The following is a 21870-nucleotide window of genomic DNA, read 5'->3' as shown; positions in this document are numbered from 1 at the left end:
TTCTTTTTCCTACTTTAAGTTATACTATTAATGGGGCCAGAGTGATAGTACAGTGGTAGAGCATTTTCTTTGGATTCAGTTGACCGTTGCTTGATCCCTAGCATCCAATATGGTCCTCCGAGCCCACAAGGGGTGATCTCTAAGCACAGATCCAGGAGTAAGCCCTGAGCACAGCTGTATGTAACCCAAAAATCAAATTATTCAATTATAATATTATAACTATAGAAATCAAGACAGTGTGGTACTGGAATAAAAAGAGATTCTCAGACAAATGGAATAAAATTGAGAGCCCAGAGAGATATACTCAGGTATATGGACAGCTAATTTGAGGTATGAGCTAAAAACATGAACGAAGAAAAACCTCTTCAACAAATGGTGATGGGAAAATTCGTTGAACTGAATGCAGTAAGATCAAAAAGGAACTTATATACCAAAAAAGTCCATTAGATATACAGATCAAATGAGACTCTACAAGCCAGAAGAATATGGAAGGACATAGTACAAAAACTCAATGAAATGAATACCTCACCAAGAAACTATCCAGCTATATTAGTCATCTGTAAAAAAATAAAACCTCGTGCTCGCTTCGGCAGCACATATACTAAAATTGGAACGATACAGAGAAGATTAGCATGGCCCCTGCACAAGGATGACACGCAAATTCGTGAAGCGTTCCATATTTTTGATCAAAATGGATTAAAGACCTCAACATTAGACCACAAACCATAAGGTACATTGAAGACAAGGTCGGCAAAACCCTCCACGATATTGAAGATAAAGGTATCTTCAAAAGTGACACAGAACTAAGCAATCTAGTAAAAACAGAGATCAACAAATGGGACTACATTAAACTAAAAAGCTTCTGCACCGCAAAAGATACAGTGACCAGAATCCAAAGACTATCCACTGAATGGGAAAGGATATTTACACAATACCCATCAGATAAGGGGTTGATATCAATGGTATATAAAGCACTGGTTGAACTCTACAAGAAGAAAACATCCAACCCCATCAAAAAATGGGGCGAAGAAATGAACAGAAACTTTACCAAAGAAGAAATACGAATGTCCAAAAGGCACATGAAAAAGTGCTCTACATCACTAATCATCAGAGAGATGCAGATCAAAACAACCACAAGATACCACCTCACACCACAGAGACTAGCGCACATCCAAAAGAACAAAAGCAACCGCTGTTGGAGAGGATGTGGGGAGAAAGGGACCCTTCTACACTGCTGGTGGGAATGCTGACTGGTTCAGCCCTTCTGGAAAACAATATGGACGATTCTCAAAAAATTAGAAATTGAGCTCCCATTTGACCCAGCAATACCACTGCTGGGAATATATCCCAGAGAGGCAAAAAAGTATAATCGAAATGGCATATGCACATGTATGTTCATCGCAGCACTGTTTACAATAGCCAGAATCTGGAAAAAACCCGAATGCCCTAGAACAGATGACTGGTTGAGGAAACTTTGGTACATCTATACAATGGAATACTATGCAGCTGTTGGAAAAAAGGAGGTCACAAATTTTTTATTTAAGTGGATCGGCATGAAAAGTGTCATGCTAAGTGAAATGAGTCAGAAAGAGAGAGACAGACATAGAAAGATTGCACTCATCTATGACATATAGAATAACAGAGTGGGAGACTAACACCCAAGAATTGTAGAAACAACTACCAGGAGGTTGACTCCATGGCTAGGAGGCTGGCCTCACATTCTGGGGAAAGGGCAACTCAGAGAAGGGATCACCAACTATAATGTAGTCGAAGGCCATGTGGGAGAAGGGAGTTGCGGGCTGAATGAGGGCTTGAGACTGAGCACAGTGGCCACTCAACACCTTTATTGCAAACCACAATAGCTAATTAGAGGGAGAGAACAGAAGGGAATGCCCTGGCACAGTGACAGGGTGGGGTGGGGGGAGATGGGATTGGGGAGGATGGGAGAGATGCTGGGTTTACTGGTGGTGGAGTATGGGCACTGGTGAAGGGATGGGTTCCCGAACTTTGTATGGGGGAAGCATAAGCACAGATGTGTATAAATCCGTAACTGTACCCTCATGGTGATTCATTAATTAAAAATAAATAAATTTATTTAAAAAAACTAGAAAAAAATAAAATAAAATAAAATAAAACCTCAAGTCCCTATTTCACACAAGTGCAAAATCAATTCAAAATGAATGAAAGACCCTGATATCAAACCTGAATCCATAAATTATATTAAGGAAAACATAGGCAGAACCCTTCATGACATTGAATCTTGAGACATCTCCCCAAAGACGAAAAAACTCTAATCCAAAATGATATTTGCATTCCTATACTCACAGCATCACTATTCACAATAGCCTGGAAACAACCCAAGTGCCCAACAGCAGATAAAGAGGCTAAGCTGTGAAATACACACACACACACACACACACACACACACACACACACACACAATGGACTACTATTCAGCTCTTACTGCCCCCATCCTACTCTCACTCCTTAGCAAACGCTTATTAGGACAACTCTTCGGGTCTGTTACTGGCCATCTCCTTACCATGTTTCTTTATACTCCACATAGGTCATTTCATTTTTGTCATTTTTCTCAGCACAGTACTCTCCAAATCCACACATATAGCAGGGAACCGTAAAATTTGATAATCTCTCATGGATGAGTAGTAAGTCACTGTGTCTATATACCAGCTTCTTTACCCATTCATCTTGCCTGGGCACATAGGTTGTTTCTAAGTGGGCATTGTGAATAGTGAGGTAGTTTGGAATTAACATGTTCGAGCTTTTGGGGTAAGTACCAGGAAGTGGTACTGCTGAGTGATATGGAAACTCAATTTTTAAGTTTTTGAGAAGTCTCCATTCTGTTCTCCACAGAGATTGAGTGAGATGACATTTCCAACAGTAAACTAAGGTCCCTTTTCCCCCACAGCTTCACAAGTACTTTGCCTCTGGTGGACTTTATCCCTGAAGGACTGTGTCTTCAATGGACTGTGTACATGGAGCAGTGTGCCTCTGGAGGACTGTGTCCCTGTAGAGTATGTCTTGGAGTATTGTATCTCTAGAGAAATATTTTTGGTGGACTGTGTCTCTGGTGATCTGTGTCTCTCGTGGTCTGTCTCTGGAGGACTGTGTCTCTGATGGGCTGTGTTCCCAGAGGACTGTGTCTTTGATGGGCTGTGTTCCCGGAGGACTGTGTCCCTCATGGACTGTTTCTGGAGGACTGTGTCTCCAATAGGTTGTGTTCCCAGAGGGCTGTGTCCCCAATGGGCTGTGTTTCTGGAGGACTGTGTCTTCGATGGGCTGTGTTCCTGGAGAACTGTGTCTCCAATGGATTGTGTCTCTGTAGGACTTGTCTCTAGGGGTTTGGGTCTATGGAGGGACATGTGTCTGCCTATGTCTCTGGAGCACTGTGTCCTTTGAGGACTGTGTTCCTATAGGGCTGTCTCTGGTGGATTGTGTCCCTGGAGGACTGTGCTCTATAGGGCTGCCTGTACCCTCCCCAGATACCATTGGAGCCACCTGCCCCTGATGCCCACCTGGCCTTGTCCCAACCTCTGGTTCCCCAGTTCCAGGCTCCACTGTGGTACTCAGCACTGGATAACATGGCACTGTATTGCCCACCCCTGGCTAGCGTGGCACTGTGGTGCCCACCCTCAGCCACTCTGGCACTGTGGTGCCCATCCCTGGCTAGCATAGCACTGTGGTGCCCACCCTTAGCCACTCTGGCACTGTGGTTCCCACCCCTGGCTAGTATGGCACTGGCACCCACCCCTGGCTAGCATGACACTGTGGTACCCACCCCCAGCACCGTGGCACTGTCAGAGCACATGAGTGTGGGGGTGGCATGGGAGTTCTGGACTCCCCCACACCCTTGAGGCATACAGTACCCAGAAAAGGGAACTCCGGGAAGCACCCACAACCAGTTTCGATCCTGTTCTGAGTCTGCGGGTAGGGAGGGTGTCACCACCACCCTGGCACCCCAGGCAGGGGGCTGCGGGAGGAACTGCAATGTGGGGGTGAGTGGGGCTCACAGGGACAGGTAAGGGGTAGGCCGGGAAGGGAAGGACAAACCCTTCAGAGCCCACAGGGGCAGTGAGCACAGGGATAGACCGTGGAGGAACCTGGGGGCTGTCTTGAGCTCCACAGAATGTGACCCAGGTGCAGAACTGAGGCCAGAGATCTGGGGCAGCGGCCAGCATGCCTGAGACACCAATGACGGCACACGCCAGGGACAGAGAGTGGAGCTGGGGCAGAGGTGACCGGAAGTGGGGGCAGGCAGGAGGGACGCCAGGCCAAACAGCACAGAGCAGGAGAGCCCAAGACGAGGAAGACGGTGCAGCTGGCAACAGACATGAGACCGGCTCGGGCACGGACCTCGCTGGACGGGGTGAGAAACATGGGGCAGAGGAGAGCAGGGCGGGAGGGTGAGGGACACCCAAAGCTCCAGAGACCTGAGGTAGGAGTGAGCTGAGGGCAAGGGTGTGGTGTCCAGGAACCAGGACAGGTGTGAGCAGGCTGGAAGGAGCTCAGGGGACCTTGGGCAGGTGGGAACAGATTTGAAGGCATTGAAGGCACCCTGATACAGGGGGAGTAAATCTGGAAGAGAAGGCTGGTGAGGCTCAGGAAACCCCAAAATATTAGGGGAGCTGGGGCAGGAGGGAGCAGGTGTCAGAGGTCAGGACACGCCAATAGCGCAGGCAGGCTGGGGCAGGAGAAGCAGGCTGGCAGAACTCAGGAGTACCCCGATGGCTCTGGGGAGCTGGGACAGGTGGGAACAAGCTGGCAGAGCTAAAGGGTACCCCGATAGCTCTTGGGAGCTAGGAGAAAAGGGAACAGTCTGGCAGGGATCAGGGGTACCCCAATAGCTCAGGGGGACTGGTGCAGAAGGAAACAGGCTGGCAGAGCTCAGGGGGTATCCTGATAGCTCTTGGGAGCTAGGAGAGAAGGAAACAGGCTGGCAGAGCTCTGGGGTACCCCAATAGCTCTGGGGATCTGGGGCTGGAGGGAGCAGGATGGAAAGGTTCAGTGTACCCCAATAGCTCTTGGGAGCTAGGAGAGAAGGGAACAGGCTGGCAGGGCTCAGGTGTACCTTGATAGCTCAGGGGGACTGGGGCAGGAGGGAGCAGGCTGGCAGAACTCAGGGCTAACCCAATAGCTCTTGGGAGCTAAGGGAGAAGGGAACATGCTGGCAGAGCTCTGGGGTACCCCGATAGCTCAGAGAAGCTGGGCAGGAGGGAGCAGGCTGGCAGAGCTCAGGGGTACCCTAATAACTCTAGGGAGCTAGGAGAGAAGGGAACAGGCTGGCGGAGCTCTAGGGTACCCCAATAGCTCAGGTGGACTGGGGCGGGAGGGAGCAGGCTGGCAGGGCTCAGGGGTACCCCAATAGCTCTTGGGAGCTAGGAGAGAAGGGAATAGGCTGGCAGAGCTCTGGGGTACCCCAATAGCTCAGGGGAGCTGGTGCAGGAAAGAACAGGCTGGCAGAGCTCTGGGGTACCCCGATAGCTCAAGAGAAGCTGGGGTGGGAGGGAACAGGCTGGCAGAGCTCAGGGGTACTCCAATAACTCTAGGGAGCTAGGAGAGAAGGGAACAGGCTAGCAGAGCTCTGGGGTACCCCAATACTCAGGTGGACTGGGGCAGGAGGGAGCAGGCTGGCAGGGCTCAGGGGTACCCCAATAGCTCAGGGGGAATGGGGCAGGAGGGAGCAGGCTGGCTGAGCTCAGGAGAACCCTGATAGCTCAGGGGAGCTAGGAGAGAAGCGAACAGGCTGGCAGAGTTCTGGGGTACCCAATAACTCTGGGGATCTAGGAGAGAAGGGAAAAGGCTGGCGGAGCTCTGGGGTACCCCAATACTCAGGTGGACTGGGGCAGGAGGGAGCAGGCTGGCAGGGCTCAGGGGTACCCCAATAGCTCAGGTGGACTGGGGCAGGAGGGAGCAGGCTGGCAGGGCTCAGGGGTACCCCAATAGCTCTTGGGAGCTAGGAGAGAAGGGAACAGGCTGGCAGAGCTCTGGGGTACCCCAATAGCTCAGGGGAGCTGGTGCAGGAAAGAACAGGCTGGCAGAGCTCTGGGGTACCCCAATAGCTCAGGTGGACTGGGGCAGGAGGGAGCAGGCTGGCAGGGCTCAGGGGTACCCCAATAACTCTAGGGAGCTAGGAGAGAAGGGAACACGCTGGCAGGGCTCAGGGGTTCCCCAGTTGCTCAGGGGGACTGGGTCAGGAGAGAGCAGGCTGGCAGAACTCAGGGCTACCCCAATAGCTCTTGGGAGCTAGGAGAGAAGGGAACAGGCTGGCAGAGCTCTGGGGTACCCCGATAGCTCAGGGGAGCTAGGAGAGAAGGGAACAGGCTGGCAGGGTTTAGGGGTACCTCAATTGCTCTGGGGAGCTGGTGCAGGAAAGAACAGGCTGGCAGAGCTCTGGGGTATCCCAATAGCTCAGGGTAGCTGGGGCAGGAGGGAGCAGGCTGGCTCAGGGGTACCCTGATAGCTCAGGGGAGCTAGGAGAGAAGCGAACAGGCTGGCAGAGCTCTGGGGTACCCCGATAGCTCAGAGAAGCTGGGGCAGGAGGGAGCAGGCTGGCAGAGCTCAGGGGTACCCAATAACTCTGGGGAGCTAGGAGAGAAGGGAACAGGCTGGTGGAGCTCTGGGGTACCCCAATAGCTCAGGTGGACTGGGGCAGGAGGGAGCAGACTGGCAGGGCTCAGGGGTACCCCAATAGCTCTTGGGAGCTAAGAGAGAAGGGAACAGGCTGTCAGAGCTCTGGGGTACCCCGATAGCTCAGGGGAGCTAGGAGAGAAGGGGACAGGTTGGCAGGGTTCAGGAGTACCTCAATAGCTCTGGGGAGCTGGTGCAGGAGGGAGCAGGCTGTCAGGGCTCAGGGGCACCCCAATAGCTCTAGGGAGCTGTTTCAGGAAATAACAGGCTGGCAGAGCTCTGGGGTACCCCAATAGCTCAGGAGAGCTGGGGTGGGAGGGAGCAGGCTGGCAGAGCTCAGGGGTACCCCAATAACTCTAGGGAGCTAAGAGAGAAAGGAACAGGCTAGCTGAGCTCTGGGGTACCCCATTAGCTCAGGTGGACTGGGGCAGGAGGGAGCAGGCTAGAAGGGCTCATTGGTACCCCAATAGCTCTAGGGAGCTGGTTCAGGAAAGAACAGGCTAGCAGAGCTCTGGGGTACCCCGATAGTTCAGGGGAGCTAGGAGAGAAGGAAATAGGCTGGCAGGTATCAGGGGTACCTCAATATCTCAGGGGGACTGGGGCAGGAGGGAACAGGCTGGAAGAACTCAGGGCTACCCCAGTAGTTCTTGGGAGCTAAGAGAGAAGGGAGCAGGCTGGTAGGGCTCAGGGGACCCCAATTGCTCTAGGGAGCTGGTGCAGGAGAGATCAGGCTGGCAGGACTCCGGGGTACCCCAATAGCTCTGGGGAGTTGGGGCAGGAGGCAACAGGCTGTCAGGCCTCATGGCTACCCCAATAGCTCTGGGGAGCTAGGAGAGAAGAAAACAGGCTGGCAGAGCATTGGGGTACTTTGATAGCTCTGGGAGTTAGGAGAGAGCTGGGGCAGGAGGGAGCAAGCTGCCAGGGATACCCCGATAGTTCTTGGGAGTTAGGAGAGAAGGGAACAGGCTGGCAGGGCTCAGGGGTACCCCAATAGCTCTAGGGAGCTAGGTTGAACAGAACAGGCTGGCAGAGCTCTGGGGTACCCCGATAGCTCAGGGGAGCTGAGCTAGAGGTAGCAGGCTGACAGGGCTCAGGGCAGCTGGGGCAGGAGGGAGCAGGCTGGCTGGGCTCATGGGTACCCCAATAGCTCTGGAGAGCTAGGTTGAACAGAACAGGCTGGCAGGGCTCAGGGGAGCTAGGGCAGGAGGGAGCAGGCTGGCAGGGCTCAGGGGTACCCCGATAGCTCAGGGGAGCTGGGGCAAGAGGGAACAGGCTAGCAGACCTCAGGGGTATCCCAATAGCTCAGGGGAGCTGGGACAGAAGGGAAGAGGCTGGCAGAGCTCAGGGGTACCTCAATAGCTCTGGGGAGCTAGGAGAGATGGAAACAGGCTGGAAGAGCTTGGGGTACCCCAATAGCTCTGGGGAGCTGGGGCAGTAGCGACCAGGCTGGCAGGATTCAGGGGTACCCCGATAGTTCTGGGGAGGTAGGAGAGAAGTGAACAGGGTGGCAGAGCTCAGGGGTACCCCAATATCTCAGGGTAGCGGGACAGGAGATAACAGGCTGTCAGGGCTCAGGGGTACCCCGATAGCTCTTGGGAGCTAGGTAAGAAGGGAGCAGGCTTGCAGGGCTCAGAGGTACCCCAGTAGTTCTCGGGAGCTAGGAGATAAGGGAACAGACTGGCAGAGCTCTGTGGTACCTCGATTGATCAGGGAGCTGGAGCAGCAGGAAACAGACTGGCAGAGCTCACGGGTAACCCAATAGCTCTTGGGTACTAGAAGAGAAGGGAACAGTCTGGCAGAGCTCGGGGGTACCCCGATAGTTCTTGGGATCTAGGAGAAAAGGGAACATGCTGGCAGAGCTCTGGGGTACCCCAATAGCTCTGGGGAGTTGGTTCATTAGGGAAAAGGCTGGCAGAGCCCTGGGGTACCACAATAGCTCTGGGGAGCTGGTTCAGTAGGGAAAAGGCTGGCAGAGCTCAGGGGTATCTCAATAGCTCTAGGGAGCTAGGAGAGAAGAGGGAACAGGCTGGCAGAGCTCTGGGGTACCCCAATACGTCTGGGGATCTGAGGCTAATGGAGTAGGCTGTCAGAGCTCAGGGGTACCCCGATAGCTCTGGGGAGGTAGGACAGAAGGGAACAGGCTGGCAGGGATCAGGGAAAACCCCATAGCTCAAGGGAACTGGGGCAGGAGGGAGCAGCTTGGCAGAACCCAGGGGAACCCCTATAGCTCAGCGGAGCTGGGTCAGGAGGGAGCAGGCTGGTAGGTCTCAGGGATACCCCAATAGCTCTGAGGTGTTAGGAGAGGAGGGAACAGTCTGGCAGGGTTCAAGGGTATCCCAAAAGCTCAGGGGAGCTGGGGCAGGAGGGAGCAGGTTCACAGAGCTCAGGGGTACCCCAATAGCTCAGGTGATCTGGGACTGGAGGGATCAGACTGGCTACCAGGGATAGCCCAATAGTCCAAGGGAGCTGGGGCACACTCAGGGACACCACAATAGCTCAGGAGAACTGGGGAATGGTACCAGATTTGCAGTCATGAGAGGTACCACAATACTCAGGAGAATTGAATCTGGTGAGCAGTCCGATAAGCTTCAAGGGAACCCCACTATATCAGGGCATTAGGTCAGGAGCAAGCGAGTTCCCCGAGGTCATGGGCACCCCAATAGCTCAGGGAGCTGGGCAGGAGGGAGGAGACTTGCAGCATTGGAGGTCCCCAATATTCAAGGTGGCTGGATTGACCTGAGCAGCTAGCAAGGCTAACAGAACCCTAATATCTCAGTGATCCGTCTAGCAGAGGTCAGGGGACCCCACTAGCTTAAGAATGCTGGAGCAGGAGGGATCAGGCTAGCAGGAGTCAAGGGAACCCCAATAATTCATCAAGCTGTGGCAGGAGGGGGCAGGCCAGCTGGGCACCCCAATTCTCATGGAGCTGGGGCTGCACTGAGAAGGTTGGCAGGCAGGGGCACGCCATATCTCAGGGAACTGGGGCAGGAGGGAGCAGGCTTCTGGGTCAGGGACTCAGAGTGTGCTGGGGGGCAGACGGAGAGAGCTGAGTGGGGCTTGCAGGGGGGAGGCCCTAGATCCTGGCTCAGGTGCGGTTTGGGTGTGGGGACAGCGGGATGGGTTGGAACAAGAGGTGTAGACATTCAGGCTGTCCTGAGGTAGTTGCCACTGGTGGGGATTGAGGGGTGCAAGCATGGTGCAGAGTGAGGAGTTGCCAGGGCGGCACAATTCTGGGGTGGCCATGATCCAGGGAGCAGCTGACAGTTCAGGTGCCGCCTTCCTGCGGACAGCAGGGACTTACGGGCACAGTGGCTGAAGGGCAGCCACGGGGTGTGGCCCCAGTCAGCATCCTGGGCACACTGGTGCCTGGAGGACAAGGGTAGGGGCTGCGGGGGGAATACTGGGCACCCAGGGTGCCAACAGCAAGGCCAGGGACCCAGGCCAGGGGCACTGCAGAAGCCTGGGCCTAGAGCCTCTGGGACAGGGTGCCAGAAATGGGGCCCCAGTGTGAGGGGGGCTGGTTTGGGGGCAAAAGCAAGAGCAGAGGAGGCAGCTTCTCAAAGCCTCAGCAGCTGCTCTGAGACGGGGGTCTCGGGTGAGCCCCTCCATCACGCCCCCCCTCACGCCCTCATCTCTTACAGCCTCAGTGACGGCCCCGGCTGTCTTCCCGCTGTCTGCCTGCAAAGACGCATCCAGCACCACGGCACTGGGCTGCCTGGTGTCCGGCTACTTCCCCCAGGAGCTATCAGTGTCCTGGAACTCAGGCACCCTCCGCACCGGCGTGCTCACCTTCCCCCCGGTACAGAGTGGGGGGCTGTTCTCGCTCACCAGCATGGTCACCGTCCCCACCTCCAGCGCCTCCAGCCAGACCTTCACCTGCAACGTCGTCCATCCGGCCTCCAAGACCACGGTCGACAAGGTCGTAGGTGAGAGGCCGCGGGTCACAGTGCCCTCCCAACCGGCACAGCCAGACTCTCGGGGCCCCGCATGGGTCGCTGGTCTCAGGCCACCCCAGTGATGTCCCCTCTGCTCTGCCCACAGACCCGAATCCCAACCCGCCCTGCCCTGATTGTTCTCAGTGCCCCAGATGTCCAGGTGAGTCTCTTCTACACCTGCCACATGCAGCCGCACGTTGGGGTCCACAGCAGTGGTGGGCGCTGACTGCCCGCGTCTCCCCCGACAGATGTGCCTGAAGGACCTCTGGTCTACATCTTCCCGCCGAAACCCAAGGACGCCCTCATGATCACACGCACGCCTGAGGTGACCTGCGTGGTGGTGGACGTGGACCCCAAAAACCCAGAAATCACCTTCAACTGGTACGTGGACAACAAGGAGATGTTCACGGCCACGACGGAGCAGGTGGAAGAGCACTTCAACGGCACCCAGCGCATGGTCAGCAGCCTCCCCATCCTGCACCAGGACTGGCTGCTGGGCAAGAAGATCAAGTGCAAGGTCAGCAGCCCCCTGCTCCCGGCCCCCGTCGAGAAGGTCATCTTCAAGCGGAAAGGTACCGGCTGGGAACCGGTGGGCAGGAGGGGCCACGGGACACTCTCGATGGGGCTCTGGTGACCCTCCTGCTGACCTCCGTCCCACAGGGCGCGTCCAGGAGCCGCAGGTGTACGTGCTGCCCCCGCACCGGGATGAGCTGGCCCAGCAGAGCACCGTCAGCCTCACCTGCCTGATCAAGGGCTTCCTCCCCGAGGATATCGATGTCGAGTGGCAGAAGAACGGGCATCTGGAGCCCGAGAACAGCTACCGCACGACGCCAGTGCAGAAGGACACGGACGGCTCCTTCTTCCTCTACAGCAAGCTCTCCGTGCCCAAGGCCTCCTGGGAGCGCGGCGACAACTTCGTTTGCGTGGTGATGCACGAGGCGCTGCACAACCACAACACGCAGCGGGCCATCTCCGTGTCTCAGGGTAAATGAGCACATGTCGCGGCTGGAGCCAGAGCGGGGCCCACACTCCCGGCACAGCCGGAAATAAAGTGCCTGTCTGGGACGAGCGCACAGGCCTGGTTCTTGGAGGATGGGGCTTGGCACATGGACGGGGCTGGGACACACAGCTGGGTGTGGCACTGGTGGGGGACAGGTCTCCTTCCATCTCAGAGCGTGGCCAGGCCGACCCCACCCTTGCCCTCTCCTGGGACACCCCTGCCCTGAGTGTCACAGAAGGGCGGCCAGTGCCCAGGGGCACCTGAGCCAGCCCCACCAACCCTCCCCACACTGACCAGCACCAACTCGCCCACCCCCACAAACACGCATGCACACAAACACACGTGCATACACGTCACACAAACATACATGCATGCACATACATGCACTAAAACACATGTCACTGTATACAAGCACACATCACACATGCACACAAACACACGTGCATGCATGTCACACAATAGACATGCATGCACATGCATGCACACAAACACACATGTCACTGTACACAAGCATACATCACATGCACACAAACACACATGCATGCACCTCACACAAACACATGTATGCAAACATGGACAAAAACACATATGTCACTGTACAGGAGCATATGCATGCACACATGTCCACAAAAGTTTCCCTCATTAGGCCTCAAGCAGGGCAGGCCTTGGGCACACATGTAGGCTTATACATATATGCACACATACCTACATACATGTGTACACACATGCAGGTGTTGCACATCTCTGCAGGCACATACTTGTGGGTCTTACACCCACACAGACATATGTATGTGCACATATAGACCTTAGAACATGCACACAGCAACTTCACACCCTTATATAAATGTGCATGCACACACGTGCACACAAATCTTACACACTAAGCCCCGCACACCCAGGCCTGATACATGTGCACAGGCTACAGTGCTCACTGCCCAACACTGCCCTGGACTCCTACCACCCCATCCAATGCCCAGGGACTGCTCAGCAACTTGTCCACACACGAGCCATATCAGCCAGCTCACTGACCACACAGAGGCCACACCAGCCAGCTCACACTGACCACACACAGGCCACACCGGCCACCTCACACTGACCACACACAAGCCACACCGGCCAGCTCACACTGACCACACATGGGCCACATTGATCACCTCACACTGACCACGCACAGGCCACACCGGCCAGCTCACACTGACCACACACAGGCCACACTGACCACCTCACACTGACCACACATGGGCCACACTGACCAGCTCACACTGACCACACACGGGTCACACCGACCACTCGGGTACACTGACCACACACAGGCCACACCAGCCAGCTCACACTGACCACACATGGGCCATACTAGCCAACTCACACTGACCACACATAGGCCACACCAGCCAGCTCACACTGACCACACACAGGCCACACTGACCACCTCACACTGACCACACACGGGCCACACTGGCCACTCACACTGACCACACACAAACTACACCAACCACCTCACACTAACCACTTTGGGCCACACTGACCAGTTCATAAGACCACTCTCAAGCCATACCGCCCAATTCTTACTGGCCATACATGGGTCACACTGACCACCTCAAACTGACCACACACGGGCCACACTGACCAGCTCACACTGACCACACATGGGTCACACCAACCACTCTAGGGTACACTGACCACACACAGGCCACACCAGCCAGCTCACACTGATCACACATGGGCCACACTGACCAGCTCACACTGACCACACACAGGCCACACTGAACAGCTTACACTGACCACACAGGCTACACTGACCAGATCGCACTGACCACACATGGGCCACACCAACCACCTCACACTGACCACTTCGGGCCACACTGACCAGTTTATATAGACCATTCTCAGGCCATACTGACCAGTTCTTACTGACCATACATGGGCCACACTGACCACCTCACACTGACCACGCATGGGCCACACCGACCACCTCACACTGACCACACTTGGGCCACATCGACCAGTTCACACTGGCCACTCTCAGGCCACACTGTTCAGCTTGTACTGACCACACAGGCCACACTGACCAGTTCATACACAGTACTCTCGGGCCATACCAACCAGTTCTTACTGACCACATATAGGCCACACTGATCAGCTCACACTGGCCACACACAGGCCACACTGACCACTCACACTGATCACACATGGGCCACACCGACAACACATGGGCCACACTGACCAGATCACACTGACCACACACAGGCCACAGTGAATAGCTCACACTGACCACACTCAGGCCACACTGACCAGTTCACACTGACCACACACGGGCCACACTGACCAGATCACACTGACCACACACAGGCCACACTGAATAACTCACACTGACCACACTCAGACCACACTGACCACACACAACCCACACTGACCAGTCCACACTGACCACGCACAGGCCACACTGACCAGTTCACACTGACCACACACGGACCACATTGACCAGCTCAAACCACTGTCCTTCCCCAGGGCACTAGCCCCCTCCCTGGCACACAAAGTGGCCACACCTCCTGTCTCTGGGACCTGCCCCTCCTACCCAGGGGACACATATGGGCGCGCCAGACCTTCCCGGCCAGACCTGGCAGGAGGTGGCTCTACTGATACTCCCACACAGAATTGTCCCCAGTTCACTGTCCTGCAGGGCTCGGGGTACTCTGCCGAGAATCCCAGGGCAGGAGGGGTAGGACAGGAAGAGTCCCTCAGGCAGACCACACGTGGGCCAGCGGAGGGCCAGGAGCTGAGGTCAGGCAGCTGCCGCCCACCTGCCCAGGGAGGGGCTCGGAGCCCTCACTGACCACCCCTTCCTGTGCAGAGCTGGTGGACAGTGAGAGCTGTGCGGAGGCCCAGGACGGGGACCTGGATGGGCTGTGGACCACCCTCTCCATCTTCATCACCCTCTTCCTGCTCAGCGTCTGCTACAGTGCCACGGTCACCTTGTTCAAGGTGGGCACGGCTCCCTGCCCCGGCCATCCTGCCCCACACTGCCCCTCCCTGCCCCCTCTTTGTCCTCTTGTTCCCCTGACCCTGTCCCCACACCTTCTCTCTGGACCCCCAGCACAGCCACCACGATGGAGGCTTGTGGGGTTCCAGCAGATTCTCCCACCACCCCTGCAGGTGAAATGGATCTTCTCGTCGGTGGTGGAGCTGAAACGGACCATCGTCCCCGACTACAGGAACATGGTCAGGCAGGGCTCCTAGGGCCACCGCGGAGGACACTTGGGCTGTCCTAGACTCCAACCAGAGCCAGATGTCGGCTCAGCCGCTCAGCTTGCTCCAGGCCTGTCCTCTGTCCACCTCACCAGCCCCTGCCCCAGGCCACCCTTGGCTCACACGTCCTGCCCCTCGCTGACACCCCCTCGAGAACCGAGTGGACAGTAGCCAGACACGCTGAAGGGCACCTGCTGCTCTCAGACACATGGGGCCACATGGACACGAAGGTGCCCAGGTCACGTGGCCTCACCAGGATACTGGGAGCCAGAGGGTTGGTGCCCACGCCCTCTGGGGTGGGACCAGCCTCCCTGGTGGCCAGAGGGTTTGTGTCCTCGCCCACTGGGGTGGGACTGGCCTCCCTGGGGCAGGACACAGCCTCCTGACTGCAGACCAGGCAAGAAGGCCGCTGCTCCATCACCCAGCAGCAGAGACACTGGGAAGAGACTGCAATGGTTACTCGGAGTGTCCACGGGGACCCTGGCCAGGAGGAGGGTGAGCAGCAGCCAGCAAGCCTCCTGGAGGAAGACTGGAAAGCAGGGCAGTGGCGCCCGGGGCCTTGGGTCACTCCTGGGGACACCAGGCTGCTGCAGGGGGCAGGAAGCAAGCAGCCAGGCAGAGAAAGGCACGACTGTGCCCAGATGCAGCTACCCACCTCACCAGCGCCACTGACATCGAAACCTTGAGCAGAAACCTGAGGGTGTCTCTCGTCGGGAGGTGGTGTGGAGGAGCATGGACACAGCTGACCTGGGGGACACCATCACACTTGAGGAGAGTGTCATCTTTTGAGCTACTGGACCCCAGTGATTTTCTTTTACTGTCCCCTCACTGTGCTCTCCCTGTCCCTTCACTGTCCCCACACAGCCCTTTACTGTTCCTATATTGTCCCATTCACTGTCCTATACTGTCTGACTCTCTGGCCCTGAACTGCCCTCACTGTCCCCTCACTGTGTGCTTTACTTGGCAATAAAACATCTCTAAAAACTCCATCCCTCTCAGGGTTGCCTTCCTGTGTTGGTACCTGTGCATGTGCAGTCACCATGGGGCAAGCAAGCATGGGCCACACAGCTCTCAGCTGGGGCCCATCCTGACCTCTGTACACGGGGATCTGCAACAGAAGTCTGCACATAGGAATCTGTACACGGGATCTGCACATGGGGATCTGCACACAGGATCTGCACATGGGAATCTGCACACAGAAGTCTGCACATAGGAATCTGCACACAGGGATTTGCACATGGGATCTGCACTTGGGGATCTGCACACAGTGAGAACCGCCATCATCCAGGACACGTGTCAGTGTGTGGGGCCCTGGCAGAACCCTGCTCACTCTGCAGCTCCTGGGTGTGTGTGGAGCGGGGGAGGGGGCTGAGACCCAGGGGCAGGGTTTGCTTTCGGCCACCCAGCACACACCGAGTGGGAAGTGCTCTCCCACTTCCTGGGGGAGAGTGTCTGCAGGAACAGCACTGTCCTGACGCAACGGGCACACCAAAGACAGACCCACGGAGACCCGTCCCAGCCCAGAGTGTGGCCATGAAGTCCACTCCAGAGGGACAGAGATCCTGCTGGGAAGGCTGGGCACAGCTGTGGTGCTGCCTGGCCAGGAGGCCACCCTCAGCTTCCCAGGGCCTGTGGCACTGAGGGCAACTCTGTTGGGGACTGCTCAGGACCCTGAACGAAAGAGGACCCCGAAACCTTTACCCTGGACAAACCGGAAAATTCCATTACCAGCTTTGCTTGACCTGAGGCACAGGTGCCCTTGTGACAAAGGAAATAGCCAAACTCAAGAGGTAAAAGTAGCCCAGGGCAGTTAACTAAGAGACGCCATTAAGCCCCTAAGTAGAATACCTTCCTCTACCTTGTGCCTTCCTCCTGCCAGATGCTCCTGCCAGATAAACCCTTGCCTTCCTCTCCTCACTATTTCTCAATCTACTCTTGAAGAATGTTGTAAGCCCACCTAATACACCCCGAACCTTTCCTTATTTGGTCTGAGAAGACACTTCCCTGATGATTGACAACTTATGTACCAACCCCCTGCTAAGAAAAGTATAAAACCAGCGTGGCAGTTAATAAAGTTGCCCTTGATCGGCATGTGTCGTCTTGGGCCCCCTGTTTACTAACCTCACTAGTCTTATTTCAGATCGGGACCCTCACAGAATCCACCTAATTAGGAGCGCTTTCCACTGTTGTCTCTCCGCGGGCCGGAGAGATCTCCAGGGGAACGCGCACAACTCCACACCCACCATCTCCTCATTGGAGCTGCCAGCAGGAGAGCAGCCTGGCTACCCCAGCCCCTGCCTGTGCCAGCCACGCTCCCCAGGAGGGCCAGCACACACAGCACCACTCCCAGGAGCGAGCTTTGGTACTCTGTGGCACACGCACACACACACACACATGCACGTGTGCACGCACTCACACGCATGCACGCATATACCCTGCCCCCCGTGTTGTCAAGGTGTCCATCTCCTCCAGATCCAGACACCAAGACCCTGAGCCTCTGCTGTCCATGGCGGTCAGCACATCACTCCAACACCTGTGACATCTCAGCCAGCAGCTGCCACCAACATGCCCCTGGGTCCAGCCCACACTCCTTCCGGCCAGTAAGGCAACCTGGGTCTGAGTCTGTACGACACCTGTGGTCTGTGGTCTGACACTGTGCTATGATGCTTGTGGTGGACATCATGGTGTCACATGGCCATGGTTCATTGTCCATGCGTGAGATCATGGTGTGAGGCCTTTTGTGATTCCACAGTGTGACATCACCATGTGACATTGCAATGAGGGTCCCAGGGTCACACCAGAGCCCTGTGTGCTAAGTCCCTGCAGTGCTCAGCAGTCCTTTGCGGCATCTCCGAATCTTTCACTCTCTTTTCTTTTCTTTTCTTTTCTTTTGGGGGGAGCAGGTCTTGAGGAAGGGGAGGGAGGTAGAGAAACGGCAAGAGAAACACACTCAAGAGAGAACACGGGGGGATGGAGCAATAGCACAGCAGGGAGGGCGTTTGCCTTGCATGCGGCCGACCCAGGTTCGATTCCCAGCATCCCATATGGTCCCCTGAGCACCACCAGGGGTAACTCCTGAGTGCAGGGGTAACTCCTGAGTGCAGAGCCAGGAGTAACCCCTGTGCATCACCGGTTGTGACCCTCCCCCCAAAAAAGAGAGAGAGAACATGGGCTTGCCCAAAGGCACATGGCAAGCCCCAGTCTGCATCTCTGCATTGAAGTAGGAAGGTCCGAAAGCCCACATCTCAAGAGAGGGATGCAGGCAGCACGTGCTGGGGTGGATGTACTATATCATTGGTTTGTCCTTTCTCCCTTGCTATAAAGACTTTAACTTCATCTGGTAATAATCTTTAAACAATTCTAGACTACATTGGTATGTCCTGCTCCCCTTGCCACTAGGAGCTTAGGTATATCAGTCACGCCCATCAAGGTGCTTCCCGAGTCACTCCCATTCCTTTGTTTATCCGAAATCACTTCTATGCTCCCTTCCCCAACCAGTTAATCAGTTCTTCCCTTAATTAGACTCTGTTAATTTGTAAGGTCAGACCTTGCTAGGACTATGAACCTGTATTGTAAGTTAATATTGCCTTTCTCCCCTCCTTGTGTCTTTTGAATAGTTTACTTTAAAACAATGTCTTTTTTGTATGGACAAAGAAATACAGTTGTTAATATGCTTTGGTAACATGGGATTTAATTGGCTTTGAATATTATTCACTCCCGGGCATCTGCTTTCTCAACTCAAGCCTCAGCTGCCCTTACTTCCTAGCACCCCCAAAAGCAGGGTCCCGATGAGGGACGGGATGGAACCAGGGCAAGCGGTGAGTTATGTGCTACCCTGGCATCGAGATGGGCCTGTCCAAAGTGCCTAATGCTTAACTATATGTTAAGAGCTTGGTCATGGACATGTCATGTCATGATCCAAAATCAACGATGAGACTAGGACCCTGCTAGGGATAGGAAAGACTAATCTGACCTGAGCATTGTAATCTGAGATCGAGATGACTCCAGGATAGCAATTCTATAAGCTTAATGCATATCTTGCTATGTCCATACAAAATGATTAATATTATGAATACTTATATGTTAGTTGGACAAGGAGAGGAGAAACGCACTCATGGGATTCCGCTCTTGGGCGGGTGTCCTGCTGAAAGAGAATCTGTCCTAGAAGAAGCATTCCCTAAGGAAAAGAACTTTACCCCTATTGCCCTATTGATTGTGACCACACCTATGTGTAAGCCCCAACCCCTCATGCTTGGGGATTTAACTAGGTAGAAAGAGTGGGCTGGGGTCGAGTTCCAGGGCCTGTCCCAGGAGCGAGTCCCAGGGCCAGTCCCGGCAAGTGCCGGGGTGAGTTCCAGGGCCAGATCTGGAGAAGCTAGATCAACATCCAGATCCAGAGGAGAAAGAGAATGAAGTAGCATGGGGGAGGAAGAAGCAGGAGGAGAGTCAGAGGAGAATGGAGATGGGAATGGAATAAACTGCAACTGAGACCAACCAGACTGGCCCTCGTTCCTTCCTTCACCTGCCTCATCATTGCCATCAACCTCCCCTGCATGGGGGAAGTGGCTGGAGACTACCGAACGTGGGTGGCGGGAGAGACAGCACCACTGCCCAGTGCCCGGCGCAGTGCGGTGGTGCCCCACGTGGCCCTCTCTTTATTTTTCTTTTTTGTGTTTTTACACACTCAGGCACCACATGTGCTCACACTCTTTTTCCTCAGAGATATGGCTGACTGACTAAATGGAGAGCTTCTGCAAAAGAAATTAGCAAAACCCAACTCCTTAACAGAGAAACGAGCAAGATACTTGGACTGGTTTTATACAAAACCTGTATCAAAACACCATCAAAAGATGCGGTGGCGCACTAGTTACAGGGGAAATTAAAAGCAGGAAAGGAGCCCCAGCCCCAGCCATGCCGGAAACTGCAGACCAACTCTCTCCAGAGAGAAGGTTTGTGTGAAGACACTGCTGAGGACCACGGAATACTACGCAGCTGCGAGGAATAATGTCATCATGTGGTTTGCTGCAGCCTGGGTGGAACTGGAAGATGAAGTTGAGTGAAGTCAGCCAGGACAGACAGAGGATGGTCTATATCTTTGGTATAGAGGATAACTGAACGGAGAAGTATAAGGTAGTGGAGGGGAGGTGCCTAGATCCCCCTTGGCCTCAGAGTATAGAGGGGACAGAGAAGGAAGGAAATTGAGGAGGAATAAGATGAGGAAGGGAAGAAACGGGGGAGCAGGTTCAGAGGCCATGTTGTGGAGGGGAGAGACACAGCTCCACATCCAAACCACAGACTCAACAACACTGAAATCGTTAGATCCCAACCATAACCACTAACCGTGATGGGAGTGAAGCTGGCACCCACCCACGGGAGGACATTGATGCAGGTGCTGGAAACCATTCTAGAACGTTGTCTGTCTAAAACTCAGCTCCAAATAACTTTGTACAAAATTGTTAATTGATAAAATAAAATTTGAAAAAATGCAAGACGGGTTGATATGATTGGCATTTTGTTTAAAATATGTTTAAATGTACAATTTGAGATAAGATCCGGAGCTGCCATGCACAAAATGGACCCTCTGCTCCTAAAGACTATGATCTGAGAGGTCTCCTAACTCATTTTGGCACCCAGAGTGGCTTCTTACAGAAATGCATGTAGACTGTGAACTGTGCTACAACACCGTGCCGCCTGGGGAGGGATTTTCCCTCTCTACCCTGTCTTTCTGCGTGGAAGATGGCGGCAGCGGCAACACCCACATGGCGAGAGCCACCTCCTAAGGCTCCCAACCCAGAGGTATGAGTTTGCAGTGATGTGGCTCATAGGCGATCATGGGATGGGGGGCGTTACTGACACGCTCTCCGCCCAGATAAGATCTGGAGCTGCCGCGCGCGAAACGGACCTTCTGCTCCTAAAGACTATGATCTGAGAGGTCTTCTAACACATTTTGGCACCCAGTGCAGCTTCTTACAGAAATGCATCTAGACTGTGAACTGAGCTAAAATATCAGAGCTCATAGAGTCTTCATTCTCAGCAATGAAAAACAAATTATTAAATGATGCCTTTTCAGCAGGCCTGATTGTTGGGGGGAAATTCCAAACAATAATAGTGAGTTCTCTATTGAAATATTGAATGTATTCAAAGTATAGAGAGAACAAAGTGAAGATCATTAGCTACTCAGGTGGGGGGGTGGGAGAGGGATATATTGGGGTTCTTGGTGGTGGAACATGTGCACTGGTGAAGGGATGGGAGTTTAATCATTGTATGACTGAGACTTAAACCTGAAAGCTTTGTATTTTTTTCATGGTGATTCAATAAAATAAATAAAATAAAATAAAAATAAATGTATGATTCGATTACTACCTTGAGCGCTTTTTCTAATAAGTAGATTAGAATTTCATAGGTGACATAAGGATTCTGAAAAATACTTTGATGTGACTCAGGTTATTTCACTATGGGGGTATATATGTGGCCTTGGTTCACACCTGATGCTTCTCAGGACTTACTCCCCACTCTGTGCTCAGAAACCACCACTGCTGGTGCTGTGGGGACTGTGTGGGGTGCAGGGTTGGAACCAGAGTCCTCCGGCCCCATGCCTAACCTCTAGACTATCCCTCTGGTCTCTTCAAGATTCTTTTATGCACCAAAGAATATTGTGGAAACCATGTTTTATTAATCCACTTCACATATTATATGTTAACGTCATTTTGTTTCTTCTTATAGCCTCAGTAAATTACTCAGAATTTTAAAATATATCCATTACATCTTAAAGCGTCTCATAAGTGTTGTTTCAACACTTTACGGCAGTCCCTGTGTCTGGAGCCAGGAGCCACTGTGGGAAACTAGGGGTTGTTCAATGAACGACCCCATTCGGGGATGTCGAGACGAGGTGGTAACCTGGACGTGCCACCGCATCCATCTGTGTCATTCTCTGTGACTGACATGCTGAACAGGGACCCAGTGTGATGATCCAATTGGCCTTGCTGTAGCAAATGGCCACAAATATCCCTCTCAAAATCCAAACCATCAAATTCCTAGGAATCA

The 21870-nt window shown here is 54.1% G+C and overlaps 1 non-coding gene and 1 gene segment (V, D, J or C); both read left to right on the top strand.

Annotated features, from left to right (window-relative positions):
• LOC101556852 (immunoglobulin gamma-1 heavy chain-like) overlaps positions 1-11645 on the top strand; it is a 279701-nt gene extending 268056 nt beyond the window's left edge. The window contains 4 exon segments of the C gene segment in view: positions 10287-10571; positions 10687-10740; positions 10829-11152; positions 11241-11645. Coding sequence covers positions 10287-10571; positions 10687-10740; positions 10829-11152; positions 11241-11572 — 995 coding nt within the window.
• LOC129400369 (U6 spliceosomal RNA) lies at positions 578-684 on the top strand. Its single transcript, XR_008627612.1, has one exon. It is a non-coding gene; the product is annotated as a U6 spliceosomal RNA (small nuclear RNA).
• Positions 11646-21870: the final 10225 nt, after the last annotated feature.

The sequence above is a fragment of the Sorex araneus genome, chromosome X, assembly GCF_027595985.1.
Source record: "Sorex araneus isolate mSorAra2 chromosome X, mSorAra2.pri, whole genome shotgun sequence".
Taxonomy (NCBI): Eukaryota; Metazoa; Chordata; class Mammalia; order Eulipotyphla; family Soricidae; genus Sorex; species Sorex araneus.
Note: the sequence above shows the minus strand (reverse complement) of the source record. Positions and strands in the feature narration are given on the sequence as shown.